The following is a 21,918-nucleotide window of genomic DNA, read 5'->3' as shown; positions in this document are numbered from 1 at the left end:
GGTATGTAACAAAGGTGCCAGGTGAGCTTACCTGGGGAGAGCATTCCACAAATGGGGAGCCTGTTAAGTTGTGGGTGAACATATCAGACGACACAGCGATTCTTCAAACAGCTCTTGTTTATTCACAGGCCAGAACAGAACTGAACTGAAGGGTTCAGCCAGCCTGCTTATACAGAGCTCCACTACAATGCAACAGTAACCACTTTCTGTAACTATCCAATCACTGAACATCACTTTCAATCCCCTATTTGCATATGTGGACCTGAGTGAAAACTATCTACAGTTTCCCCCTGCTGGCCCAGGGTGAGAACTTCAGTACATAACAGAGCCAGTGCAGAAAAGGCCCATTTTCGTGTTACCATCCTCCGAACCTCTCCAAAGGAGGCACACAAAGAAGGGTCTCCAATGCAGGGTCCTGGTTGGTTCATATGGGGAGAGAGGAGGTCCTTGAGGTATTGTGGTCCTGAGCCATTTAAGGCTTTACAGTGGTTCTCAAACAGCTTAGTAGCCGAACAAATCGGCTCCCAAACGTTGCAAACCCAGAAGTAAGTGTTCCGGTTTGCGAACGTTTTCCGGAAGCCGAACATCCGACACGGTTTCTGCTGGAGTGCAGGAAGCTCCTGTAGCCAATCAGAAACTGCGCCTTGGTTTTCGAACGGTTTCAGGAGTCAAACGGACTCCCGGAATAGATTAAGTTTGAGAACCGAGGTCCACTGTATGTTAGAATTCCTGTTCCATGATTGCACTCATGGGATTGTTGTCTATCACATGACGGTATATGTTTTGACTCCACAGAGTGGGATGTGACAGAGACAGGATGTTGGTGTTACTGTGTTCCGTGAAGTGGGACTATTGTCCTTTGTTCTTTCTCTTTGCTGTGTGATGCTAGAGAGAGAGGGAGCCATGTTGCAGTGCTCTGTGTGTGTTTATATGTAAATAAAATATATTAGCAAAAATGCTGAGTTGCTGAGGTCTGTCACACAAGCTGCGCAGACTCTGCGGATCCCTAAGTGTGCCGAAGTTGGCATCGGTCGCTGTGATGTTTGGGCAGAAGAAAGTTTTTGAAGCTCCCGAACGAAAGACCAGGAGGGAGAGAACATGCCAGTCAGGCATGTGTCTCTGCCAGGGTCATATTCGAGTGTCGGATGAGCTCCTGACACTGTATAGGTCAAAACCAACATTTTGAATTGGGCCCAGGAGCTAATTGGCAGCTATTGGGCCAGGATATTCTCAAACAGTTGAGCAACCTGACTGCCAAATTCTGCACCAGCTGAAGTTTCTGAACCATCTTCAGAGGGGGCCCCTACACATAATGCGTTACAGTGGTCTTGGGTCATATAGAAACCACTCTCTTTTCCTGCGGAACCGTTTACTGAATCCTAACAACCCCGATGCTGCTAAATTCTCTCCTATTGAAATCATGGGGATGTTAAAGTGTTTAAATGTAGCTGGATCCTGCCCAGTTCCTGTCCCCTCAAGACCGCAAGACATATGATGCTGTGCAACCATGGGTAAAATGGATGTGTCCTTTAAAAGCACCCAAGGTGGATGGATTTTCCGGAGAAACCCACCACTGGGGATTCGTTAAAAACTAATTGGAAATGGAATTCCATGCTGTAGGTTTTACGCATCACTGGTGATTGTAAATCAGTATGGTATTTATTTTACTGCACCACAGCTTTTTAATGTTTTCTTTTTATTTCACTGCATCGTAGTTCCACCTCCCACCCCCACCCCCAATATTTAATGGTGTTTTATCAGATTCCTGGTATGTTCTGGTTTTGGCTTCTGGTATTTTCATCGCTTTCCCAAACCCTTAGGATGGGCAGATTAGAAATGAAGTAGCTGAATGAATACATTACTGTGGTACCTCTGGTTACATACGCTTCAGGTTACAGACTCCGCTAACCCAGAAATAGTGCTTCAGGTTAAGAACTTTGCTTCAGGATGAGAACAGAAATCGTGCTCCGGCAGCGCGGCGGCAGCGGGAGACCCCATTAGCTAAAGTGGTGCTTCAGCTTAAGAACAGTTTCAGGTTAAGTACGGACCTCCAGAACGAATTAAGTACTTAACCCAAGGTACCACTGTATTTTGCATTATCTTCAAATGCAACAGTATGCCCAATTACACTGCCCTTCACTTTTATCATCTTATCTTGATGAGAGAGAGAGAGAATTCAAAAATAACCACATCAGAGAAAACAGCCATATTTTCTTGAAAGTTCTTCCCCTGGGCAAAAGTCTTCTCAGTTGCTACCAAAGATACAAGCAATTGGAGCAGACCTGGGAACATCACAGGTCCCAACGGGCACTGCTGGACCAGATCAAAATCCTTCTCCAAAGTCTGTCTCCAACAGTGGCAGCAGGCTAGATGCCCCATGGATGTTCACAGTTATGGGCTTTTTCCTGAACATCTGGTATTCACAATCACACGGCCATTTCTTTCTCTTTTTGCCCGCTATTCCATTTTTATCCCACCCTTTCTCCCAGGAGCTCAGAGCTCAAGGCAGTTTGCATGGTTCTTCTCCCCCACGGTTCTCCTCTCCTTCCTTGGAGGTTTTTAAGCAGAGGATGGATGGCCACCTGTCACGTAAGATCTAGTTGAGATTCCTGCATTGCAGAGGGTTGGACTTGATGACCCTTGGGGTCTCTTCCGATTCTATGATTCTATGAATCAGCCGCTTCCAGTATGCCCAATGTTCAGGGATGATGGGAGTTGTGGTCCAGCAACAAGCATCCCCAAATGTCATCATGGAAACTTGCGAGACCCAGAATTCCTCAGGTGCCTAATAAAACCTCTGTCCTTGCATCATCCTATGATAACTAGGAACTCCCAGATATTGTGGGAGTCCCCTTGCTGGCTGCAGCACCCAAATCCATGACAGAGAGTTGAATTGGGTGAGTGGCATTCTTCTGCGCCTTCCTGCCTTGGAAGCCACCCAGTTTCTGCCAGCTTTTTGGAGTCAGTAAAGAATTTATATTGACTTCACATTGTTGTACTTGGTCATTGTGTTGCCTTTGGATATTACTGATATTTGTTTGCAACACAGGGGTTTAATTGTTTAGCTCTTTGGAGTCGGCAAAAAAAGAGGGACAACAATCTTGATGTCTAATAGATCAGTTTCATGAATTTCGAGGCAAATGAATTCAGTTCGATGAATCCATGTGAAGGCTAAGTGTCTCTCGCAGTGCCGGATTTATGTACAGTCATACCTCATGTTACATCCGCTTCATGTTACGTTCTTTCAGGTTACGTCCCACAGCGACCCGAAAGTACCGAAAAGGGTTACTTCTGGGTTTCGCCGCTTGTGCATGCGCAGAAGCAGAAAATGACGTCACACACATGCTGTCAGAGGCTCAGGAGCAGAAGAGCAGGGGAGAGAGCAAATAGAGAGCGGAGGAGAGGAATCAGAGGGGAGCGTAGGGGAATATGACAGTGACCCGAGAGATTCCATGAGTTTCTCCAGCGAATCAGAAGATTCCCAGAAGGGGGCGCCTATGGTAAGGGCGAGGGGGGTCCCAGGGGGGACGCTCCATAAACAAGGGACCAGAGGGGACTCCCAAGGGAGCAGCGGAGGATCAGGACCAGTTCCCCCACCAGAGCACAGTGGGGGGGAAGAGTCACATGAGTCAGGGCCAGCCTCTCCTCCAGCGGGGAGAGAAGATGAGTCAGGGATAACCACGCCCCCATCGGAAAGTGGGGAAACGGAGGGAAGGCCAGGTCCAGCTAGCCTCCCCGAAAGAGGGAGCAGTGACACAAGTGTAACGGTCAGAAGGAAAGTGGGAGGCTGTGCGCGCGCGCCAAGTTCAAATGTGGAGGAGCGCGGGACAGCAGAAAACCCGGATTGGGAGCCAGGTCCTAAAGCCCGAAGGAGGGGGGGGGAAGAGTCAGGGGACTCAGCGTCAGAGGAATCTAGGAGGGCTGAGACTCCGACTAGCAGGAGGACCCAGAGAAAGAAGGAACAGAGGAAGAGGTGGAGTAAGGCTAGAATCTTAAGCTGGTGTCAGGGGGGAGGAGATTCAGATAGAACTTCTACGGTCTAAGGCATAGACGTAGCGTTGCGCGCTGCGCGTCTGGAAATGAAACTGAACTTCAATAAAGACTTTTTTACTTGAGGAAGAAGCAGCGTTGGTCTTGTGTGAGCTGGGACCTTGGGCAGCGCTGACACATGCGCAGACGCAGTGAATCGCAACCCGTGCATTTGCAGACGCACCGCTGCGGGTTGCGTTCTTTTCATGTTGTGAACGGGGCTCAGAACAGATCCCGTTCACAACCAGAGGCACCACTGTATAAGCATAGGGCCCCTCGCTCATGGGGCCCCCCAAAAAATTAAAGGAAAAAAACTGGATGTACATTTCCAAAATATAAGATAAAAAAACAAATAAAATAAAACCTACATACAGCAACAGTGTTTTGTGTTGTGTAGGCTCCTATGATGTCAGCAATGGGTCCCGCCTGCTAGTTGACAAAGGACAGCTGGACATATAAAGGGCCCCATTACCTTCAGTAGCTTAGGGCCTCATCAAACCGAAATACGGCCCTGGTCTCTCGCTATCTACACTCTCAGCTACCAAAGGAGCTGGCTTTGTTTTCCATGCCACTACTGCCTCTCCTACTTGTCTGCTCGCACCTGAGTCCCCTCCTGCCTAGGGCGAAGCCACTTTTGAAAAGCCATCAACAGATACCGCCGAAGCTGCTGCAGCCTCTGTATCCTCCTCTCAAACAATTACGGATGCACAGGGCTCGGCCTGCCAAAAAACAAATCGAAACACAAGCCTCGATTCAAGCATCTGTTTCCTCCTGGCCAGTCTCCACAGCTGTGCTAAGTGGCTTTGGAGCTGCCCCAGGTTGTCTGTCATGGGCTGGAATCAGAGTGGCAGGCAGCTGGACGGGCAGGGGGCTCTGGCTTCCTCTTACATTATAAACTTATCGCCACCCTGCACATTACTCAGCACCTTGCATGAAGCCGCCCTTAACGAGATTTGTAGGCTGGGTGGTTGCCTGCAGAAGCCATCATCCCTAGACCACAAATGTGTTTGTCTGTGTTTCCTCTTTCTGCAGAATCTGGGTTTTCTGAAACCTTTACAGTGGTACCTCAGGTTACAGGCACTTCAGGTTACATACGCTTCAGGTTACAGACTCCGCTAACCCAGAAATCGTTCCTCGGGTTAAGAACTTCGCTTCAGGATGAGAACAGAAATTGCATGGCGGCAGCAGGAGGCCCCATTAGCTAAAGTGGTACTTCAAGTTAAGAACAGTTTCAGGTTAAGAACAGACCCTCAGAACGAATTAAGTTCTTAACCTGAGGTACCACTATATAAGGTGAACCTCGGCAGAGAAAACAAAAGCTAACAATTGGAAAGGGGTGGGGGGCTGACACCTTGAATTTTCAGAATGTAGTGCTGGACCCTGGCTAGAGTAGCTGCGTCTTGTTTTCCTCCTCCATAGGTTTCCCAGCCCTAGAGCACCCCAGACCCTGAGATTTCAAGGCCCAAAGCCGAGACCTAGGGGCAGTGATGTCACAGGGGCAGTGATATTAAGCATAACACATTGAGCATCGACCACAGTCGCTGAGAGCATGTGATTCAAATAAAAAACACACAAAGTCTAACATGTGAGCAAATATGTTAACAGTTGGAAATTTAGATAACGGTTGGAAATTAAACCCAAGGGGACGCTCCCAAGCATGGGCGTAGCCAGGGCTTTTCTTGGCGTGGGGGGGGGGCATTACAGGAGGCAGGCAGAACCTCAGTTAATTGAGATTTTTTGTAATACTTTTCAATACTTTTTGAGGATTTAGGGGGGCAGCTACTCCCCCCTCCCTTGGCTATGCCCATGTTCCCAGGTCCAGTTGAAGTAACATGGTCACTCCTTTTCACCTGCTTAGGTTTAAGTAAGGAAGACTCTCCCACCTTCTCTGCCTCATTATTTATGACGTTACATGAGAACTGCAGATATCGTGGGGCAGCTTTCTTGTCTTGCGAGTGCAGTAACAGTGGAAACAAGCTTATCAAGCATCAACTCTGATCAGCTTGATGATCGTGGCTGCATCAGCTTGATTTTCTGATAAGCCTGAGAACTTCAACTGGCCGACAGAAGTTATAGCTCTGCATCCTAATTCTTTTTTTGTGTGTGTGTGTGCGCTTCCAGACATGGTCACTAGAAAAGAGAGCATTTACCGTATTTTTTGCTCTATAAGACTCACTTTTTCCCTCCTAAAAAGTAAGGGGAAATGTGTGTCCGTCTTAGGGAGCTTTCACTGCGCAGCGATCCCTCTTGCTGTTCTGGCTTCTGAGATTCACAATATTTTTTTTCTTGTTTTCCTCCTCCAAAAACTAGGTGCGTCTTGTGGTCTGGTGCATCTTATAGAGTGAAAAATACGGTATTTCATTCCCCCTCTCACACCAAGCCACAAATACGGTTTTGATCAGTTACAGCTGCTTTATTCTCTGCTCCAGAGCAATAACTTCTCTTTCCATCTCGTAGGGGAGGTCAGCATTGACTTGCTCTTCAAAATACTTCTTGATTTCTTCCACCTCCTTTTCCCAGAAGTCTCTGGAAAGGGCAAACAGTTCCTGTGTGTTGACATCTTCCAAGCCTTTCAAGTTCAAGCCCGTGTCATCAGGGACGTAGCCAATGGCCGTCAGCTGCGCACTCGCATCTCCCCGAATTCGGTTGAACATCCACTGCAGCACACGGCAGTTCTCGCCGAAGCCAGGCCATAGGAACCGCCCTTGCTTGTCTTTCCGGAACCAGTTGACGTGGAAGATCTTGGGCAGTTTTGCAGCAGGCCGGTGCGCCATACTGAGCCAATGGGAGAGGTACTGGCCAAAGTTGTAGCCAAAGAAAGGCCGCATGGCAAAGGGGTCGTGCATGATGATCTTGCCTGTGGGGAGAAGGGGAACGATTGTGTTACGAGGGTCTTTCTTGCCCACATTCAGAGCACCATCGATTCTATGATTGACTGGGGAATGCCCATCGTGGTTCAGTGACACAGCAAGTGCTATGCATGCAAAAGGTTCCAGGTTCCATCCCAAGTATGCCCAGGTTCATTTTCAGTCAGTCAATCTGAGATCCAGTGTGGCGTAATGGTTAGAGTATTGGACTAGGGCCTGGGAGACCACGGTTTGAATCCCCACTCTGACATGAAGCTCGCTGGGTGACTTTAGGCCCATGGGTAGGCAAACTAAGGCCTGGGGGCTGGATCTGGCCCAATTGCCTTCTAAATCTGGCCTGTGGACAGTCCGGGAATCAGCGTGTTTTTACATGAGTGGAATGTGTCCTTTTATTTAAAATGCATCTCTGGGTTATTTGTGGGGCATAGGAATTTGTTCTCTTTTTTTCCTTCCAAAAAATAGTCCAGCCCCCCACAAGGTCTGATGGACAGTGGACCAGCCCCTGCTGAAAAAGTTTGCTGACCCCTGCCTTAGGCCAGTCACCATCTCTTCGCCCAACCTACCTCAAAGGGTTGCTGTGAGGATGAAACAGGGAGGGGGAGAACCCTGTACAGCACATGGAGCTGCTTGGGAAGATAAAGGCGGTATATAAATGTAATAAATAAATAAATAAAAATATATTTTTAAAAAGTCAGTGCAGACCAAAACAAAAACCGGAAGACAATACTGAGCTTAATGGGTTAGTGTTCTGACTTGGACCGCGGCTGCTTCCCACACAGAATGAGGCAACTTGTAATGAGGCAACCCAAACTCTGCCCTTGAAGCCAACCTGATCCCAAAGGAGTCAAGGTGCAAGCAACTCTGGAGCTGCGGTGGCAGGGGCCGATGGGAGGTGTAGTCCAAAGAAACCTGGTTGCCAAAGGCTGTTTGAGATGAAGGCTGCAACTCCTCCCTCTAACGAACTGCTACTGCTAAAGAGGTAAAGCATAAGCCATGGGTAGGCAAACTAAGGCCTGGGGGCTGGATCTGGCTCAATCGCCTTCTAAATCCGGCCCGTGGACAGTCCGGGAATCAGCGTTTTTTTACATGAGTAGAATGTCTCCTTTTATTTAAAATACATCTCTGGGTTATTTGTGGGGAATAGGAATTTGTTCATTTCCCCCCCACAAAATATAGTCCGGCCCCCCACAAGGTTTGAGGCACAGTGGACCGGCTGCCTGCTGGAAAAGTTTGCTGACTCCTGGCATAAGCTGACTACTGCAAACAGAAGCAGGCGTAGCCATGTGCATTGGTACAGCGTTAATGGCTTAATCCAAATGTTTGTCATGAGCAAAACCAGTTGCAGCTCACTGGTGGGTGGACAGCATGGGCGGCCTTGCGCAAAACAAACAAAGCAGGGGTCCAATGAGCTGCCACCCAGGTGCACTTTGGGCTGCCCAGGCAGAACAGAGGATGCGAACCAAAGCAAAAGAGCACTGAGCAGGGGACTGCAGGGGAAACCAGAAGCTTATCTGGGCCCTGAGACGTGACCAGACCAGGGCTGTAGTCTCTAAGGCTCTGCTTCAGCCCCCCTGCATAAATGGCACAACGTCGCACCTACTTATTTCCAGCTGAACTCAAGGAGAATTAAAAATATACAAGACATCTTAATTTATTTCAAGGTCGTCTGTATTTTTAGCTTTGTCTGGATCGTGCAAAAGAAAAAGAACAGCAACTCTCTCCTCCAAACTGGTCTGGATGCACCAGTTTCTAGGGTTGGTTCATGAACCAAGATGTCAGTGCTTAAGAGCTACCGTGCAGCTGAATGAAGCTATTATTTTAGGTGTCTGATCAACAGATAAGTTTTGCCAGAGGGCCACAACGAAAAGGAGTGTGTGTTTCAACACCCCAGTCCAAATTTGCACGAAAACCTACTACTGGCAAGCCCAAAATCCTTTTGCCTACGTGGGACAACAACTGGGGAGAGCAAAGTTTGGCTAATGGGCTGCCAATGGGTAACTTGGTTCTCACAAACACCAAAGAAGCAACGTCATTAAGTCCCTGCCTCGCACCCCTAAACTAGTAGATTGCAAATCTCTCCAGACCTTGGAACCATAAGATCTTTTCACCAGCCATAATTACTCACAACGGCTATGCTGCCATCAATATATTCACACTAAGAAAGAAAGGAAATAAGTTCCAGCAACTAAGTGTCAGCAATTTCCAGGTGAAAATAATGAGACGGGCTATTTAAATGCGGAAGCGTTATTATAGCCTGACTTACCTTTATGTTCAGCGGCAGCTGTTGCTTCTGATCTCATCGTTGCACCTACGAATACTCCGTGCTGCCAGTTAAGGGCCTCGTAGACCAGAGGAACACCTGGGGAGAACAGGAACAGCTGTAATATTTAGAGCAGGGCAGTCCAACTTTCCATACCAAATGGGCCGCAGGAGTACTTTGACACAGAGCCCGTGGGCCACACACACTGAATTAAAATTCCACACCAGTGTTTGCAATATATTTAGCATTACAGTGGTACCTCGGTTCTCAAACGTAATCCGTTCCAGAAGACTGTTTGACTTCCGAAATGTTCGAAAACCAAGTCGCAAAGTTCAATTAGAAAAACTGAAAAACATGCAGCGGCAACCATTTGACTTCTAAAGTGTGTTTGAAAACAGAAGCAATTACTTCTGGGTTTTTGGCGTTTGAAAACCAAAACGCTCGGCTTCTGAGATGCTTGAAAACCGAGGTACCACTGTGGTACCTTGTGTTACGGACGGGATCCGTTCTGGAGGTCCGTCCGTAATGTGAAATGCCCGCAACTCAAAGTGCTGTGTCTGTGCATGCGTGCGGCGCTTCTGCACATGTGCAAAGCGCATTTTAGCACTTCTGTGCATGCGTGAGCGGTGAAACCCGGAGGTAACCTGTTCCAGTACTTCTGGGTTGCCGCAAGACGTAACGTGAAAAGACGCAACATGAAGCGGACGCAACACGAGGTATGACTGTAATATATATATAATTATATATACATAATTAAATAAATATACAATTATTAGATTTAATATCTTTAACTATGAAACAAATTTAATACACAGTTATATGCACATTGCAGAAAAATATATAATTATGCTTCATGTTTAATATCTCTACTTTAAAAAAAATTAAAACTTGTCCAATAGCACTTTAGAGACCAATAAAGTAGTTTTGGGTATAAGCTTTTTTGATATATTTTTTTGACTGCGTCAGACCAACACGGCTACCTACCTGAATCTAGTCTCTTCTTTAACATTGCTGAGGGTCGCCAATAAAGGCCTCATAGGTTTCTTGCGACCTGCAGGCTGGACCTGATTTAAAGGTTGGCAGTGCCACACATAATGAATTTTGATGCTTTCCAACACTGCAGCAGGAGGAGGCATGGAGCTAGCAATTTGTGAGTTTGGGATTACAACGCATCCTTCCTTCTTGTCGTTTATCTAACCCATTCAGATCTTAAACAGTTCAATCAAGAGGCTAGGCTATCTTAAGATACAAGGAGTCAGGGAGGGACGTTTAGGTTACCAATGGCCTCTGCCTCTTTAAAGCAACTGTTGAGCAGCAACAAGGGTAGCAAGAGGGTCCAGCAGGTGGTGAGCATTTGCCACTTTCCCTGGTCCCTCCTCACTAAAGAGGCTATGTGTGCTCCCAGCATCCTGACACATCCTGATGGATTGTAGCTTAGGCATTACTCTGCACTAGGGATGGAGCAGAAACTTAGTCTGGCTAGTATTTTTAATGTGGACATACCTAATGCACACTTCCCCAAACTATATGCAGACCAAAACACAGCTATTCTTTGGAAACTGCACTTTGCTGAATTTTGCGATTCAGTTCTGCAAATAAAAATGCATGCAAAAATCATCATGTCTGTTAGTGTGTGCACATGTTGGTGAAAATAACGTGCCGAAATGCATTTTATTAAGTGAAACCATCACTAAGCTGCTAATGAATTTTCATGAGGATTATTTTTTAAAAATGTAAACAGATGTAGAAACGAGAACTGAAGTCTGGAAAAATTAGGAACTGAGCAAAATTGAAATTCATAGATTCATATCCCAAGATTCATATCCCAAGATTCATATCCCAAATTCATATCCGAAAATGGGAGCCATGTACCCAAGTTTCACCCTCACCTTGGCATTTATTTATTGGTTTATATTTTTGTTATAATTTTAAAACAAATGGATTTCAGGATAGTTTGCAAAAGAATTTACACCTGATTCAGCACTGTGTATTTGGTGGTACAGTGGTACCTCGATTCTCGAATGAAATCTGTTCCGGAAGCCTATTCAGCTTCTGAAATGTTCGAAAACCAAGGCATGGCTTCCCATTGGTTGCAAGAGCTTCTTGCACTCAGCGGAAGCTGCATCAGATGTTCGGGTTCCGGAAAACGTTTGAAAACAGAAGCATTTACTGCCGGGTTTTCAGCGTTCGAGAACAAAACATTTGGGAACCGAGGTTCCACTGTAACATCTAATAGATACCCAGGTAATTTTTGTATGGGCATCCTATGTAAATGCAGCAAATAATGTGATAGGAATTTTATGGTCTTAGATATACGGTAATGTTCATAACCGCACGTACATAGATCAGCACAGGAAGACCGACCTGAAGCCATTTTAATTCCGAAACCGAGCAAATGTTTTCTCTGCAAGGTCAAAGTGGAAAAGCCTCCCCATTGTCTTTTCCTTCACAAATCCTGTCTTAAGGGTATGTCTGTGTTTGAATAGAGCGTGAGCCTGTGACCTGGCCCAGGAACTAAGTATTTATCACTACAAAAGAATGGCCAGGCTCCCCAGGCAATCCAATCAAGTAACCTGCCAGACAGGAGATAAACAACAACAGGAGAAAACAATATTCAAATTTTTGTTTTAGACAGCCTTTTCTGTGATGTAGGTGTGATGTATCTGAGGGGTGGTCTTAGGTTACACCCCTTCTGTGATGTATGTATGATGTCTCTGGGGGTGGTCTTGATCTACAGGGTGGCAATTTCAAAAGTCTTTATAAGGCCTTGCATGCCATTTTTCTAGGTCCCTCCTCTCTCCTGCGGGTGAGGGGAGCACCCTGTTGCAACAGATCAATAAAGATCAAGCTTACTAGCTGCTTTGTTATTTGCCTCTGTTATTCTCTCCTACCAATAGGGAACCTATGTAAGGACTCTATATGGGCTCTTGGATACCCCATAAGGGAAAAGGGCAATTTTTGTTTACAACAGATTTACAACAATAAGCACATAAAATAGAACAGGCATCCCCCTTTTGAGACTCTTACCTTCAGGTCTCCGTCCTCCAAATATGATCCCCTCGATCGGCACTCCTTCTGGAGCCTCCCAGGCAGGGTCGATTATGGGGCACTGGTTGGCAGGAGAGCAGAACCGGGAATTGGGGTGGGAACAAGGTTCCCCTGTGCAAATATAACAGATATTTATAGTGGCACCATTAACCAAAAATGCAATGGCAATAAAAGAAACAGGGAGCCATTAACTGGAGTGAATTGTACCGCTCTTGGCTGTCCATTCCTTGTTCTTCCACGAAGTGAGCGTCACCCCGGGCGCAAACTGCTTTTCCATGCCTTCCCAGTACACGCCTCCGTCACTGGTTTCTCCCACATTGGTAAAGATGGTGTTCTTCCGTATGGTCTTCATAGCGTTGGGGTTTGTTTTCAGTGACGTCCCAGGAGCCACTCCGAAGAAGCCATTCTCTGGATTGATGGCTCTGAGGTTACCTGGGGAATTTTAGAAGCAGAGTGAGGTTCGGAGACCTTGTCCCTGCTTCAGTCACTCCCCACCTCTCCAATACACACCCATTCCTCATTCAATCCTTTCCAACTCTTTAACAAAACTCTTCTGCTCCTCAGCTCACAAATACTATTTTCAGGCTTCTCAACTTTGGAGCCACTGCTGATGGTTCCCATCTGGTTATGCCAAAACTGCAAATGCATTTTAAAGCGCTCTAATTAGCACTCACTTGGGATCCTTCCCTGCATCAATTAATGGATACTACATGTGTTTCTGTGATATTCCCTCTTTAAATGTCACTGCTCTGCAGGAGACAATATTTCCCCACCTGCTTATCTTGCATGGGGCTAAACTTGGATGCAATGTCATACTGTAGATATCCTTCGAGCCTAAACCACTGCTATTTTTTTCCTAATTGCAACCCTCCAGGAAAAAAAATAAATCTCGAAGTTAGGAGAAAGCCTTATCCGTTTCTTTTTGTAACACTGAAGTGAACGTACGTGGTTTTAAAAGGTAAAGGGACCCCTGACCATTAGGTCCAGTCGTGAGCGACTCTGGGGTTGCGGCGCTCATCTTGCTTTATTGGCCGAGGGAGCTGGCGTACAGCTTCCGGGTCATGTGGCCAGCATGACTAAGCCACTTCTGGCGAACCAGAGCAGCGCACGGAAACGTCATTTACCTTCCTGCCGGAGCGGTACTTATTTATCTACTTGCACTTTGACGTGCTTTCAAACTGCTAGGTTGGCAGGAGCAGGGACGGAGCAACGGGAGCTCACCCCGTCGCGGGGATTCGAACTGCCGACCTTCTGATCGGCAAGTCCTAGGCTCTGTGGTTTAACCCACAGCGCCACCCGCATCCCTTCCGTACATGGTTTTACTGGAGGGTTAAAAATATATTCACTCTCTTTCCACATCCTGTAGCAGAAGAAGGAAGGGTGACAGGAAAAAAGACTGGGTGAGCGGGTTGCTGGCTTTCTCAGCAATGGTGAAACTGACCAGACTTTGCACACACAGGCAGTTCTTCATGAAGGGCTTTGAAATGTAAGAACAAAAGGCGAAAGAGTTATACGATCTGAGGAGAAGCCAGAGTATATATATATACATATATGTAGATATAGTAATCATGCTTAAGTAAGAGCAATGTAGAGAAGCCAGAAGAGGGAGGGGTGGAGGGAAGTTAATTTAAATAAGATATAGATTGAAAGGAGAATAATATTGTTTAGCTGTATTGTGTTTAAGACATTTGGGAAAAAATAATAAAAATTATTGGGGGAGGGGGGGAGAAATGTAAGAACAAGCCGCTCCAACGTGGGTACAGTTGTATTGAAAAAGTGATGGGAGGGAGGGTAAAAATGCATTTCATCTGATCACTTCAAACGCAGGGGCCACAAAAAATGCGAGAAGTTCAAAATGCCACTGTGAGTCATAGAGCTGGAAGGGACCCCTGAGGGTCATCTAGCTCAACCCCCCGCGATGCAGGAATCTTTTGCCCAACGTGGGGCTCGAACCCACAAACCTGAGATTAAGAGTCTCATGCTCTGCCAACTGAGCTATCCCATATTTCTGAATGGCCACCAGATTATTTAAGAACCCAATACAAATATACTTAACGCTGCATTTCTTGTTACGTGTGGGAGGAAGAGAGGGTGTAAAAATGAAAATAATTTGAGAAGCATGTGTGAAATCTGCCTCAGAAACAAGCTAGAGCAAGTGCCCCTAACTACCGGAGGTTGTGAGTAGGAAAATATCTGTTCTTCCATCATCTGACACCTGGCTTTCCTGATAGCAAGTACAGTCTGTTCACACAAACATTATCAGTGCATTTTTTTATTCAGTGAAGTGGTCTTCACTGCATCGACATGGTGAACCAGATATATGGTTCTTTCAACATGCGTCCATGTTGCAGCCAATGCATATTTGATCAAGTCGCTTTAGAAAGTTTTACGGGGTCATGGTAACACGTGGCCTGGAAACCCGTTGAAAGATCAGAAGGCTGTTTCACCATAGCGAGGTCAGATTGAGTTTGCCAACAAGAAACTGTGCCTCCTGCCCCATACCAGATGGGACCAAAAAACTGTCTACCTCACCCAACTTTTGCTATTGGCTCAACTGCTGGTTTCAACCACTGATATCAAACAGCTCTGGAACATCAACATCCCTGGCTAAATCCCCACTTGGATGCTAAAGAGGTTACCTTGGTCATCAAATTTCATCCAAGCAATATCATCCCCAACACACTCGATTTTCCACCCTGGCAGAGTTGGGTTCATCATGGCCAAGTTGGTTTTTCCACATGCACTTGGGAAGGCTGCAGCAAAATATTTCTTTTCACCTTCCGGATTTGTGATACCCAATATCTATTTAGGGGAGAAAAAACCCCACTCTCTTAAGGAGTGCCATGCAGCTGACAACAATACCGTATTGGCCCAAATATAAGCTGCACCCAAATATAAGCCACAGCTTTAAAATTCATGGGGGGAGGGGGAGAGAAAAAAAGACAATACCCGAATTTAAGCCGCTCCCTTAAAATCCCACAGGCACTCACACCCGTTCTGTTTTACTGTATGTCTGTTTCAGCAGCGATCTTGTAAAAGCCAATTTTCGTAAGGTCGCGGATTTAAGCGACACTTTAACTTTTCGAGTTCAGAATTTGGAGGGGGGCAGGAGTGAAGCTTATATTCAGGCCAAAACAGTAATATTAATGACTGCAAAGCATAAGTAATAAACCAGCTAATCTCTGAACCACTGCGGGACTTTTTCAAACTGAAGAGCAAAGCTACCAAGTGAAGTTCTGAAATGTCATGGAGGAAATATAATATTTGATTTTAGAACATGGTAAAATTGTGCACAATTTGCAATCCCTGGAGAATATGGACTTCTCAACCCCATTTAGTCTCTGTTTAGGTATTTAGCATTCTGCTCTGCTCTTCCTTCAGGGTCCAGTGCTCTCCCCTTGGCTGCCTTCAGAACAACCCTGCGGGTTTAGGCTGACAGAGAATCACTGGCCCACTGAGGATTTTGGACCTGCGCAACACTCCAGCCACTACACACAGGTTTTCTGTATTTAAATATATTACTGCTACTATTGAACAGGCTCTGATCTAGTCCCTATATGAAGAGAGAGCCCCTGTATAAGAGCCCCTATAAGATTCAATAGAGGTCTGCTTTCCTCCTGCCCTTCTCTCCTTATGGCATGTAACAACACGTATGTCCTAAGACTAGGGAAAATCAGAGAATCTCAAACATTCCCCAAAAAACTTCAAGGTTAGTCAATATGATTATTCCCATTTAACAGATGGAGAACTGAGGCTGAGTGAGAGTGACTTGGCAAGTGTCACCAATTGAAGGATCTCACTGCTGAGCCATGATTTTTTTAGCTGTGGGCATCCCAGCCATGCCTTCAAGCCCTTTCTTGTTCCATAGAAATGAAAGCGTTTATTGCCGTTCACTGTGCCTTCGGTTGCAACAACACCAGTGCAAGCAACACATTTATTGTTAAAACTTTCCCCTACCAGCATGTGTTCGGCAAGCCAGCCCTCTTCCTTGGCGATCCTGCTGGCGATCCGGAGAGCAAAGCACTTCTTTCCCAGGAGGGAATTTCCTCCATAGCCGCTTCCAAAGGAAATGATCTCTCTGTGATCCGGGATGTGAGCAATCAGAGTCAGATCTGGGTTACAGGGCCAGTTATTTACCAGAGGCTCTACGAAAGAAATTAAGCAAAACACGTTATTTATTGGGATTGGTGACCTGGATAAAAGTGCAACCTTCGCCTTCTTTTAAGATGCATCCTTTTAAAACTGGACCACATGCATTTTTCTTTTACTTTTGTTTGGTACACAGTAAGCCCACAACTTGTGCGCATTCAGCTTTATGCATGTGGCAAAAATATATATAAATTTAAAAGGGGGTGGAGTTCTGGGGGAAATGATTTTGGCAATCCCACCTGCCTTTGAATCCAATGCGTTTTGGCTGTATGCAATTTTAGCTTTAGGCACGACCCCCAGAATGTAACCCCTGCAGGCAGTCTTACTGTACCAAAACTTAATTTCAATGTTTGTTTTCCAGTACTAGGTGTCACTATAGTGCTGTCTGCACAGCTAACAGCAGCAATATCAGCAACTAGTGGTTTTGGAAAACAGTTAATTCTTGAAACATTCTGTTTGATAGAGAGGTAGGCAAAACTCTCTCCATTTTCTGTAAGACCAGATGGCACTGAATCTGCAGAAGCAAGATCTGGGAGAACATTAAAAAGAAACCCAGCTGTTCCAAAGCATCTTCAGTGAGCAATTTCTGGTCCATCGGGATAACGAGCTGCCTGGCAACCCTGTATAGTAAAGTATCCAGGACCATAAAGTAACGAAGACTTTGCACTGAGAATGGCTTACTTTTCAATGGCAAAGGGCACCCAACTGAATGGAGGCATTTCACAAATTCCCCGTTGCCCAGGGCCTCTAGGACAGATGTCCCCATCCGAGTCATGATCCTCATGCTGGCCACCACATAAGGAGAATCTGTCAGCTCAATCCCAAACTTGGATATAGGGGAACCAATGGGCCCCATGCTGAAAGGGATGACATACATGGTGCGCCCTGCAAAAGAGAAGCCGAAAAAGGATTTCAAAACAGCAACCAAGACTACTGTAAACGTAAGCTGGGAGTCTGTACCTTACATGTCTCCTTACCACCCCAAACCCTCTCTTCTCTCCCTTTATTTTAGATGGTATTTTGAAAAACAGGGAGGCTAACTTTTTTTGCACTCAAAACATTAGAAGGAATCCTCTTTTGCACAGGAGGACAATTATCTAAACTCAAGTGCAGGAATTTGCCACTGCGATAGAGAAAACTCTCGCACCTTTCATGCACCCAGGGAATCGGACGCTGAAGGCTTTCTCAAAGTCCTCTTCAGACATCCAGCTTCCCAGCTGGCTCGCCCCACTCTTCGGGATCGGGATGGTGTCTCGCTGCTCCTGAGTGACGATGACAGTTTTGCTTTCGATTCTGGCCACGTCCCTCGGATCTGTACGAGCCAAAAAACTGTGGAGAGAAGGAGCAGGACACCTGCACTTCAGCTATTTAGGAAACAACCTGAACGCCTTCCCTGCCCGGTGTGGCTTTGCAGAGCAAAGGAGCCACCGCCGTATCTGCAGCCCTGCGGCACACGGGAGCTGAGGCAGAAGGTGGGGGGAACAGGGAGATTGCTCTGCCAACCTGGCTCCCTTTCCTGGAAAGCCTTGTTTTGTGGATTTCCAGCAACACTTCCACTAACCCACACGCCTGGCAGGCAGCTGGTGGGAAAGTGAACTCCATCTTCATCCGGCGAGACCCAATCCAGTCTGGCACAAAAGTTTCTGGGTTGCTCTGCCTGATATTAATAATTACAAGATCCCAGTACAACTCTACCATACTATGATATTTGAGTATGAAAGGACAACACAGCCGCCCTCTCTCTCTCTCAAACACCCACCCACACACAACCTGCTCCTCCCTTTAGACTGGGGTGGGGATCCTGTGAACCTCAAGATGTAGCTGGACAACAGTTCCCTGCAACCCTGAACATCACCATGCTGGTGAGGGCTGATTGGTGTTGCAGTCTAACAACATCTGGAAGACCACACATCTCCCACCTACTCTAGATGGAGGTTGTAGGATGTGCCACCTTTCCCAAGCTTCCCCACTCCCAAAACTTCCCAGCTGTTTCCCTCCCTCTCTCTAAATATTAGGTCCCATGTAAGAAACATCTCCTGACCATCCTGGACCACTAACCTGCCATCTGCTTAGCAAAATAAATCAGCGAGGCTGGAGCGATTACGTTGAAACACTGAGCACAGCACTCTATTAAACTAGCAAGCAGGGACATTAAAACTGATGGTATCAACAAACCCCAGGCTTAAGGCAGACCAAACAGCAGCTGCTGAAGGGATCCCATCTTAAGCTTCAGCCACCCTCACTACAGCGGCATGCACGCACAAATACGCACAAAACACACCCCACTTACCAATTCTCATATTTGCCAAGCTTCTTAATCATGCCTTCCTCTACCATGAGCTCCAAGATCCTTTTGTTCTCATGCTCTGAGCCATCGCAGATGTGGACAGCTTCCGGCTGGCAGAGCTCAGCGTTGCTTTCAACGAAGTCCCTCACATCTGGCGCCAGGCTCTTTGGGTCTCCCTGGACGAACTTTGGGGTGGCGCTCCTCTGTGCCTGCGGCTGGGATGGCATCGCCTGTTCTTTGCAAGGACAAGGCTCGGGGTTGGGGGTCCGTAATAGGAATTGCAAGCTGGAAGGGGGCTGGGGGCAGGGAGAGACAGTATGTAGTGTAACAGATGTGGGTTGGAAAGCTTGGTTTAAAATACTTGCAGTGATTGGAACATAGGAAGCTGCCTTATACTGAGTCAGAGCATCGGTCCATCTCGGTATTTTCTACACCAGTGGTTCTCAACCTGTGGGTCCCCAGATGTTGTTGGACTACAACTCCCATCATCCCTGACCACTGGTCATGCTGGCTAGGAATGATGAGAGTTGTAGTCCAACAACATCTGGGGACCCGCAGGTTGAGAAACACTGGTCTACACCGATGGCAAGTGGCTCACCAGGGTTTCAGGCAGTCAGTCACTCCCAACAGGTTGAGATCTTCTGCATTCAATGCAGGTGCTCTTCAACTTTTACAGCCCTTCCTCATGATCAAGAAGCACCTAGCATCAGATTGAGAAACAAGAGGTCATCTGAAACTGAAAGTGTCTATATCAAGGTTAGAAGTGAATCCAAGTTATATACTTACCTTTTCGGAGCTGCGTCTGTTCTCAGGCTCGGAGAGGATTTCGCAGGTTCTTTCAAGCAGTAAGGTGTTGCTTAGGAACAAGCTCTGTCCCAAACCTCTGGTCTTCCAGAAAGCAGCTTCCTTGCTTAAGTACTCTTTTTGGGTCGCAGTCCATCCCACCGTCTGGAGGCTCGCCTCTGACGTCACTGCATGGAAACGTGTCTTCTGGCTCGTTGCCACGGTTGGGTGTCCTCAGAAGCGAACTAGTCGTCCCCAAGAGCTTATCTGTTAACTGGCTCCATTAATGAGTGCTTGCGCGCCGTTCAAGCCAGTTTACGAAATATCCTGGCTAGGTCAACCTTTGGCCTCATTCTGTCCCTGTTGCAAAACAAAGAAAGAAGGGAAGGAAGAAAGAAAAAGAACGGTCGTCATTTCTCAATGCAAGCGAAAGGCTGAGCACACCCACCCACCCACACCCCCGGATGGTTGCAGAAGCCGAGGCTCAGAGGGCAGTTATGTGTGCAACAGATAGAAAAGCAGGTTTCGTAGTCACAGCAACTGCTCGCTGCAGGCTGGCCCCAGGGGTGTTTACTCGCTTTTGGAAATTTCCCTTGGCATGGGGGGAAAGAGCAGGTCTGAATAGCAATCGGAGGGAGAGGAAGGGAACAACATTTGCATTCAGTTCACACACACCAGTTCCCATGATATCCCGTATGAATGGGAAAGTTTTAATTTGGCTCGGAGAGTCAGGTTTGTAAGTTCATTATATAGATGCTTCCGTTCTACTTGGCCTTGGCTTTGCTTTCACGGAGGCCTCCTCTTTTTCTTCTTTTTTCTTTTGCGCAAGGCAGGGGCAAACCCCCAAAGTTGAACTTGATCTCTAGCCAAAGGGGGATTCCAGATATCTGGCACAGGTCACATCCATACCATACATTGAGAGGGGTTGGCTTCCTCTCAAGGAATTCTGGGAACTGTAGTTTGCTCCTCACGGAGAAACATTTCCTCAATAGACAACAGTTCCCATGGTTCTTTGGGGCAAGCCATGCACTTTAAATGCATGATGTGGACATGACCACAGATTTGAGCCCATTTCTGTCTTCCATGGATAGTTGCAAGTACCTGCTTTCCTCCCACTGCTCAGTCACTTTCTATCTACTGTAAAGAGCTGTGGGACTAGAGCACTTTCTTCATGTTCCCCTGAATGTGGGGCCTGGGTGGCAGGAGGACATGCAATCATGTGCCCTCTCCCCAGTGGCAGAGCTTCATGCTCCAACACCGGCGGCGAAGAGCAGGCGTGGGCGTGGCTGGTGCATGTCCCAGGGGCATGGCACACCACCCGCAGGGGCATGACACGCATCCTGGGGGTGTGGCGCACTGCCTGCAGGGGCATGGTGCCCAGCGTGGGGGGGCAGCCTCGATGGTACCCCACCAAGATCGTGGTGCCAGAGGCGGTGCGCTCCCCCCACCCCCCTCTTCCTCAGCCAGTGGCTCTCCCTACTCCTGCCCACCCTAGTGCTGTGACTGAAGTCTGTTTTAACTGTTTTTAAATTCTGAATTTTAAATGGTTGTACAGTCATACCTCGAATTGATGTAGCTTCTGGTTAAGCATTTTAAGGTTGCGCTCTGCGGTGACCCGAAAGTAACGGAGCGCATTACTTCCATGTTTCGCCACTCGCGCATGCGCAGACGCTCAAAATGACGTCATGCGCATGCACGGAAGCAGCGGATTGCGACCCGCACAGATGCAGGTTGCATTCGCTTCAGGATGTGAACAGGGCTCCGGAACAGATCCTGTTTGCATCCAGAGGTACCACTGTAACCTGTCCTGGGACCCAATGCTGAAAGTTGAGTAATACATTTAATCATTCATAACGATAATAAGGAAAACAACCATAGTTAGGTCAACTCAACATGTGCCTAGAACCTATAAGGTAAAGGTAAAGGTACCCCTGCCCGTACGGGCCAGTCTTGCCAGACTCTAGGGTTGTGCGCTCATCTCACTCTATAGGCCGGGAGCCAGCGCTGTCTGGAGACACTTCCGGGTCACGTGGCCAGTGTGACAAAGCTGCATCTGGCGAGCCAGCGCAGCACACGGAACGCCGTTTACCTTCCCGCTGGTAAGCGGTCCCTATTTATCTACTTGCACCCGGAGGTGCTTTTGAACTGCTAGGTTGGCAGGCGCTGGGACTGAACGACGGGAGCGCACCCCGCTGCGGGGATTCGAACCGCCGACCATGTGATCGGCAAGTCCTAGGCGCTGAGGTTTTACCCACAGCGCCACCCTCGTCCCTAGAACCTAGAACCTATATATTGTGTTTTCTATAACGCAGCCAGAGTCCAAGAGTTGTTTGGAGTGTCCAACATAACCAGGAAATGTAATCTACTTTATTTTCATTGCTTGCATGAATGGTAATGACCATGTCATCATTATGAAGGAGTGTCTCCACCCCCATCGTTCTGCCCGGACACTGAGGTCCAGCTCCGAGGGCCTTCTGGTGGTTCCCTCACTGTAA

At 47.1% G+C, this 21,918-nt stretch overlaps 1 protein-coding gene across 2 annotated transcripts; it reads right to left on the bottom strand.

The window, feature by feature from the left end:
* Positions 1-6,427: 6,427 nt before the first annotated feature.
* On the bottom strand, positions 6,428-19,790 carry PCK1 (phosphoenolpyruvate carboxykinase 1). Of its 2 annotated transcripts, XM_053394344.1 has the most exons (11): positions 19,427-19,790; positions 19,239-19,340; positions 18,644-18,936; positions 17,501-17,682; positions 17,035-17,238; positions 16,162-16,349; positions 14,844-15,006; positions 12,412-12,636; positions 12,184-12,315; positions 9,160-9,255; positions 6,428-6,886 (listed from the first exon to the last, which is right to left on the bottom strand). In XM_053394344.1, the coding sequence occupies exons 3-11, from the start codon at positions 18,865-18,867 to the stop codon at positions 6,432-6,434; spliced, it is 1,869 nt and encodes a 622-aa protein (XP_053250319.1). In that variant the 5' UTR covers positions 18,868-18,936; positions 19,239-19,340; positions 19,427-19,790; the 3' UTR covers positions 6,428-6,431. The 2 variants fall into 2 exon arrangements, with proteins under 2 accessions (XP_053250319.1, XP_053250318.1); XM_053394343.1 differs by lacking the exon at positions 19,239-19,340.
* Between the last annotated feature and the right edge of the window lie 2,128 nt (positions 19,791-21,918).

The sequence above is a fragment of the Podarcis raffonei genome, chromosome 6 (genome assembly GCF_027172205.1).
Source record: "Podarcis raffonei isolate rPodRaf1 chromosome 6, rPodRaf1.pri, whole genome shotgun sequence".
In the NCBI taxonomy this organism is placed as follows: domain Eukaryota; kingdom Metazoa; phylum Chordata; class Lepidosauria; order Squamata; family Lacertidae; genus Podarcis; species Podarcis raffonei.
Note: the sequence above shows the minus strand (reverse complement) of the source record. Positions and strands in the feature narration are given on the sequence as shown.